The sequence below is a fragment of the Schistocerca serialis genome, chromosome 6 (assembly GCF_023864345.2).
Source record: "Schistocerca serialis cubense isolate TAMUIC-IGC-003099 chromosome 6, iqSchSeri2.2, whole genome shotgun sequence".
Classification (NCBI taxonomy): domain Eukaryota; kingdom Metazoa; phylum Arthropoda; class Insecta; order Orthoptera; family Acrididae; genus Schistocerca; species Schistocerca serialis.
This window is the reverse complement of record NC_064643.1, coordinates 452,161,735-452,169,785: the sequence shown is the minus strand read 5'-3', so window position 1 is coordinate 452,169,785 and position 8,051 is coordinate 452,161,735. Positions and strand designations below refer to the sequence as shown.

The 8,051-nt window shown below is 38.7% G+C and overlaps 1 protein-coding gene across 1 annotated transcript; it reads right to left on the bottom strand.

Annotated features, from left to right (window-relative positions):
• Positions 1–3,280: 3,280 nt before the first annotated feature.
• Positions 3,281–7,840, bottom strand: LOC126483957 (probable ATP-dependent RNA helicase DDX23). Its single transcript, XM_050107251.1, has one exon. It carries the CDS (start codon positions 7,659–7,661, stop codon positions 5,220–5,222), a length of 2,442 nt encoding a protein of 813 aa, XP_049963208.1. The 5' UTR covers positions 7,662–7,840; the 3' UTR covers positions 3,281–5,219.
• Positions 7,841–8,051: the final 211 nt, after the last annotated feature.

Genomic DNA, 8,051 nt, shown 5'->3' with positions numbered 1-8,051 from the left:
AAGTCAGGTTTTTCCGCCATTTTTGTGCCGTTACCTGTAAGTTTTCAGGTTATTTAGTACGCCAGTAAAGTCACTATAAATAACAGGATCATAATTATTACTTCTGCTCAGTCAAAATTTAATATCAATCTAGACATCTTTTAAAATATTTTATCTGTAAGTTCTGTATGTCTTGACATTCAATATGACCCAAAGAATGTATAATAGATTTCTTCTATAAGAGTTCAGCATCTACAGTTGGGCAACTGCAGACTGGGCCTGCCACACGGAGAGGCTGCCACGGTAATCATTTCCTCATCAGAGCTTACCAGCACCCAGATTTGCTGGTGCTTAATACTATCTTGAAAAATTGTAATTGTTACTGTGCAGATATGCTGTTACTGTTCCAATTCCATGTCGCTCATGCTTGTCTATGGGTGAGTGTATCAGATTGGCAGGGAAGGAGCAGGAAATTGTAGGGGAAACTAGCACTGCTCAGTCACTGTACAGCATCTTCACTACTCCTTGTTAACTAATGAGGATTCAGTGCCTACTATCCCACAGGTGTCAAGGCAAAAGTGATTGGCTTTGTTGTTAATACCACTTCAGAGGTGACTTTCAAGTAGCAACCAGGCTGTATGTGGACACCACAGTTGTTGCTGACTTCTAGCTCTGCTATTTCATGTACAAGAGAACAGTAACAGGTCATTATAGCATCTTCCAGGGCTTCTACAACAAGAATAGGGTATCCCAAACTAGATATGAATACATGGACAATTGAGATTTGTACACTGACATATTTGGGAGAGGCACGGCTCAAATCCCCCCCAGTCATCAGTCACAATGATTTAGGTTTCCGTACATCCCTTGAGGCGAAGAAATGGCCAAGTGTGACTGGCTTCCCAACATAAATTTGTGTTCCATTGTTAATGAGCTTCAACACATGTTCAACTCACCTTTAACAATAAAATTGTAACAGAAGAAGCTATTGTTCAGAGGATATGATGGAGCTGGTGAGAAATCATGGCACAGCAGAAAAAATGAAGTACATTGGAAAGCCTCTAAAAAGAAAGTGGAAATTGTCACAGTAAGCAAATCAATTGTAAATACATTAATTGCACTGGGGAATGAAAATGCAGATGAAAACTCAAAGGAATATTGAGCATATCCTATAGAATAAGTATAGTCAACCTCCTACTGCCTATCCTAGAATAAGTATAGTCAACCTCCTACTGCCTGATACTAGCAGTTACCAATATCTTAAAAGTGGAGCTTCTGAGGCAGAACATTGTTTCACACTTACCAGGTGAATCCAAAGCAATAGTCAGAAACCAGATACCAGCTCAAAAGCTTAGAAAACAGTTAAAAAAACCCACTTCATCCCCAGTACAGGGATAGTGCGGTGGAATAATGAAAGGACATAAAAGAGTTTTTGGCTTGATTACTTCCTGTAGTTCTCAAGTAAGGTAGACAGACAGCCAGCACGAAGTAATGGAGGTGGGCTATATCGCTGAGAAACAAGCATCAGGCTAATGGATTTGACATTTGGTACCTGCATCCTGACACCTGATTACTACTTAAGGCTCAAATAGAGTCACTGAAACACTTTCATGGCCCTGTCAACCACCATCGTTTGTGTGGCCTGAGGAACATGTAGAACAGAAATTACAAGGTAACAGACACTTCAAATAACATTAGACTTGTAGCAGATGGACCCACCACAAAAAACAAAGAAAACCACTCATAGGCTACAATGGGTACTTGGAAGCACAAATGAACTAACACATAACACCACCATGTACAACTGCTAGCAAACTGAAACTTCCTGGCAGATTAAAACTGTGTGCTGGACCGAGACTCGAACTTGGGACCTTTGCCTTTCGCGGGCAAGTGCTCTACCATCTGAGCTACCCAAGCACGGCTCACGCCCTGTCCGCACAGCTTTACTTCTGCCAGTATCTCGTCTCCTACCTTCCAAACTTTACAGAAGCTCTCCTGCGAACCTCTCGGTCCGGCACACAGTTTTAATCTTCCAGGAAGTTTCATATCAGTGCACACTCCGCTGCAGAGTGAAAATCTCATTCTGCTAGCAAACTGTTTAGACTTTTAACATATCCTAATTCATATTACCTTGCAAGAAAGGCAAGAGTGCTCACTATATGCGGTTAAGAAATAACAAATACTTAGGTCTTCATAAGTTTCCATGTTTCATACATGATGCACTAATCACTTCTTGTAATCTCCAACCTTAATAAATCTACAACCAGTGCCGTCCTAAATTTGTTTGTTGCCAGACTGCAAAACTGCTCAGCTAGTAGTCCCACATATACTTAAAAATCTTACTGCCCACCAAACGTATCCTCTCATTTCACTCTTTGACATCCTAGGGAATTTTGTAGGCTTTCTCACTGTTGAAGTCTTACTAAATTCCTCACAGACAACACCATTCCACTTTAGAGCTGCTCTGCTTCCCATAACACAATCCACCAATACCTGTGTATGGTAAACCTTTTGCTTCCAATATGTAGCACAATCCACCCATGCAGGGTAAGCCACATACACGAGATGAGAAAACACACCCACCCAAATATATGTACTGTGAACATAAGTTGGCAGACAAGGAGAAACAGTAAATGCTAACAATAAGGCTCTACTTAACAGTAGTTCAATGTATTGGTGCAATAGATTGAGCATTTTAGTTCCTTTCACTTTCCAAAGGAGATCACACTCACTTAGCTCCCCGCCCCCCCTCCCCCCCCCCCCCCACACACCCTCCTCCCAGAACTGTCAATGCAATTTGCTATCAAGTAACCTCCCACAGTCCACCTGACACTTTAACTAGATGAGTGGTTAAATTTTTATAAGCAGCTCACTTTAAATATTGTACTGTCTTCTCCTTGAGTTCTTCACTGTTTAAAGCTTGGGGATTATCAAAAATACTTTAAGGACACAGAATGAGCTGTACTTGCCGAAGATGTAGCGTGTATTGGAGTTTTGTGTGACAATTATGTACATGGGCATCCAAAAGATGTAATTGTTACAAAACATTAAATGTCAACTAATTTCAATGGAACGAATATATGTTACAGGCCTATTTTTGAGGTAGCCTATCAGTGCAACCTTTCCTCAAGTCTGATTACCTACAAGCCTTTGGATAAAATGAATCTTTGCCATCAGATTAATGAATGTTTACCATTACATATGAGTGTCTAGCTGAGCTGCAGTAAAACAAAATGATATGCAAAGAAATCTTAAGCTTCAGACTGGGGCAAGGACACAAATAATTCTTATGTAAAGAAAATGTCTGCCAGTTTTGAGTTTGAAGATAAATGTATGCCAACACTTTATTTTCTTGAACAATGGCACACTGCCCGTAAAACTCTATTTCATCCTTTCATACAGTTACCAATTCACTAGTATAGTGTAACGGTCGCTAAAACTGTTACACATTAACAATGCAACAGTAAAAATTATACATTAATAGTTGTCAACTGTTTTCTTCATGTTTCCCTTCTGTGAATAAAACTGAACAGCCATTACTGGCATGGTCACATGCAATGCCACAACAAAGACAATGAAGTAAGTTCAAGACGCAGTAAAATAACTTCACACAACAATCTGCCATCAAAAAAACTAGCACCCTTGCACGTGTCTGACGGCACACAAACTTGTAACATACTTCCGATAGAAGCAAATACGAAAATATTCTAAGACATGGAAAATTCGAAAGACTTACATTAATATGCAGAAATAACTACCACAAAAAGCACTTTCACACTTGCTAACAAATGAATTAGTGTTAATAACATGTCTGCTAACACACTGTCATTCAAAGCCTTTGATCTTCTGTTTTCCCTCACAAATATTTATTGGCATTAGACAGAAGCTTATTTTACTGTGTACTTAGTGATGTAAAGTACCCATGCAACTGTAATGTTTCCATAAATTCAATTAACTAACAGAAACATTAAGAACTTTTAATTTAGTACCTAATTCATTTTGGCCGTTTGTTAATGTCAAGCCTTGTAACTCCTGATTATTATTGCAACAGAATATACTTCATATTGAACTTAAATGAGGATGCAAACTTCCCTTGAAAAATAGTTTACAGTCTGTATTTTAGATTCGTGTATAGTAGCAACCATTCTGGATTTAATTCATCACATTATACTTAAAAAGTAACATACTGACATTAAACACGACAGCTTCCTAATTAGGAGAAAGCCAGTGCATAATGCTTAACTGTTGAGCAGTGTCAGCATCCTGACATCTCATTTACGGGTTATACTTTATCAGATAAGAAAAGAAAAAGACTATAAAGTAAACGACAGATTTAACAAGTTAGCAGCATAAAATATTATATACATAGATAGCAAATGCTTCCTTTACTTGAATACCTGCAGCTCTCAAAAGCACAGCAATCTAAAGAATATATCTATGGGAATAAAGTTGCACATTGAAAATCATAGGGCCTATAATCAAAATGAAGAATAATTGACACATTCTATTTATTTAACATATTATGAAGATGGTGGTGGTGTTGAATCCAATTTAAAATCCAGAAAAGTTGTGCATTTTATTTGCAATGAAAAACAAAAAAAGGAATCCACAGAACTTTATAAAACAAAAATAAAATAGTGCAGTAGAACCGTTATGAAGACTGGAACTATATTTAACATAAATGAAGAAATATCAAAACTTGGTAGTCACAAAGGAGCTGTCCCTCTGATACTATCGACAACTATCAACTTATTAAGAGCAGCCAGGCATTTTCCCCTTTTTGTTCGCATGCACATTAACTGAGTGTTGTTAAACTTAAAACGTCTATCACTATGAATCATTAACCCCTGTCATTTCTCCTTACACTTAAATTTGGTTGCACAATGTTGTCATTACATGAATATCAGGGATAAATTGTAAACACACCACAAAGAATGGCATTCATCATAACTACCAAATGCCATTCGAAGATATACAAAAATATTTTCCATAATATGTAACTTCAGTACTTTTTAAATTTAGTAAGGAATCACAAAACAATAAACATCAAGTGTCCACTGAAAACAAAAAAATAAATGATACAAAATTATTATACAACAGATGTTTTGTACAGCAGTGTCATTTCAGCTGTAGTGCACAACACACACACAAAATTATTATACAACAGAGGTTTTGTACGCTACAACATTGACACTTACTTTGTAGCAAACACACACAACAACACAGTAGTTCACACATAATTATGCAAATATTTTTTCTTCTCTTCGTTTCTTTGTAACTACAGTGCCCGGTTTGTGTTGTGCATCTGGATGGTTTAACAATTCTGGTGGGCATGTGGATATTGGACTTGACAATATAGTCTGTTTGAGATCATAAAACAGATCAGAATCATCCTTGGTGCAGAATGATATAGCCATACCATGTTTTCCAGCACGACCTGTTCTGCCAATTCTGTGGGTATACTCTTCAATACTTTTTGCCATGTCGTAATTTATAACCATTGATACATCCTTTATATCAATACCTCTTCCTGCAACATTAGTCGCAACAAGAATGTCTTTTGTGCCACTCTTAAGGCTAGCTAATGCATATTCACGTTGTTCTTGTCCTTTGCCTCCGTGAAGAGTACAAGCACTGTATCCCAATTTCTCAAGACCTTTTGCCAGAACATCAGCACCCTTCTTCTGGTTGACAAAAATGATAACTGGTGGAGTTACACCACGTTCCAGTATCTCCAGCAACTTGCGGCGTTTATCGTTTTCTTGAAGTATATACACAACCTGTTCCACTCTTTCAGTTGGCTTGCCTGCAGATCCAATATATACAACTGCAGGCCTCCTCAAATAAGTCCGTGCCAATCTCTCTACGGCAGGCGGCATTGTAGCTGTAAACATAACAGTCTGCCTGTATTTCTTTTTTGTGTTATAGTTAGCCAGAAGCTTTGTTTCATCCTCAGCATCTTCTGTATCAGGTTTCAGATTTGTCACAGGCATGTAATCCAGGATTTTCTGGACATCTGGTTCAAAACCCATGTCAATCATTCGATCAGCTTCATCTAAAACAATATATGTACACTGATTCAAGACTAAATACCTGTTCTCCAAAACATCTATAAGACGTCCAGGAGTGGCAATCACTATTTCACACCCCATTCTCAATCTGAAACCTTGTTCCTCTCTTGACAAACCACCAACAACAACCACTGTACGTATACCTAATGGCTGGCCAAATTTGTTAGTTTCCTCCTCAATTTGTTGGGCCAACTCACGGGTGGGTGCCAATATAATTGAGTATGGTCCTTGATCAGCATCTTCCACTCTCTCAATTTTTGGCAGAGACTGTATCCACATCAACAGTGGTATGAGGAAGGCCAATGTTTTACCAGAACCTGTTTCTGCAACACCTATAATATCACGGTTCTGCAAGCCAATGGGAATTGCCTGCCTCTGGATAGGTGTTGGCTCATTATAACCAACTTTCTCAATAATTTGAAGTATTTCATTGGGAATTCCTGATTCCTTCCAAGTTCTAATAGGATCTGGGATATGACCACCTTTGATAGTAATGTTATAGTCCTCTCTAAATATTCGCCAGTCTCTCTCTGTCATTTCGTCTTGCGATTTTTCGGACCAATGACGGTCATCCCACTTCTGTTTCTCTTCCTTCTTTCGTAATTTTTTCAATCTTATTTTTTCTTGCTCTTTTTCTGCTTCTGTCCTGCGTTTTTCCAAAAGTTCTCCGTAAAACTTGGACTGGTCGCGCTTCTGCGCCTTTATGTCAATTCCAGCTAAATTTCCACGTCCAAAAAACTGAACTTGATGACGTTCTTTGTACAAGGGATTGTAGTCCACTGATGTGTCTTCTGATGCATCCCAATCAAACACAAACTTCCGATCATTAAGTCTCCTGACTCGTCGTTTTTTCTTGATTAGACCAAGATAACGTTCCTTGATGGCTTCGACCTCTTTCTCTTTGTCTTTATTATACTGCGTGTCTTCTTCTTTATCCTTTTTTACAGGTTCATGTCGTCTATAATCCTTGGACCTATCTGAATCTTTGTCTTTTCGTTGAGTCTCAAACGTTTTTACAGCTTCTTTGCCAAATTCCATGCGTTTTTTTCGCTCCTCCTCAAGTTTTTTCTTGATTGAATCCACTTCTTCTTGTCTTCTTCTTAGGGCTTCCATGGCTCTCTCTTCTTTCGTTAGAAATTTTGGCTTGCTTCTTGCTTCCTCCTCGGCCTTTTTTTTGGATAACAATTCTTCCAGCGACAATGGCTCCTTCTTCGCATCATGTTCGTGTGATCCTTCCTCATCTTCTTCTTTAAGTTTGGAGTCATCACCATCTTTCTCTGTAGCTGACCGATCTTTGTCCGGTCGCCGTTTTGCTCGATCTTTCAGTCTGTCAGGTGATAAACTTCTCGATTTCTTGGTTCTCTCCTTTCTATCTCTATCCTTATCTTTCAAATAGCCCTTATCCTTGTCGCGTTCTCTCTCTCTTGCCCTGTCTTTTGCACGGTCCTTTTCTTTTAATCTGTCTCGATCCTTGTCTAACCTATCGGGACTGCGACTTCTACGTTCCCTGTCTTTATCTTTCCTCTCACGGCTACGGCTACGCCGTTCTCTATCTTTTTCAGTTCTGTCACGACTTCGACTCCTGCGTCGCCTGTCTCTATCGTACACCATTGCACAGTAAAGTTAAAATCCAATGCACTTAAAATCACAAAAAAAATCGAAGTCCCCTTGAGGCTTATCACATGTTAGCGGATATACAGCAACGTCATTGAACAACACTATCACATTACATGTCCTATGCTCACCAATATATTTAACAACACCACATTCAAGAACACAACAAACTAACTTTACCATCAAACCAAAGATTAATGAATAGTGGCTCAAAGTTCTTCCTTGAGGAAGATACCTTACACCGCTGTCAACATGGAGATGTGGCTGGTAACGGTAAAAGACTCACTGCTTCAAATATCACCCATCTATGTTTTTCTTTCCTTTTCTTGGCTTATTTGACATTTCCGTGTGATGCCTAGTTAACAATGGCTATTATGTCACGTAACG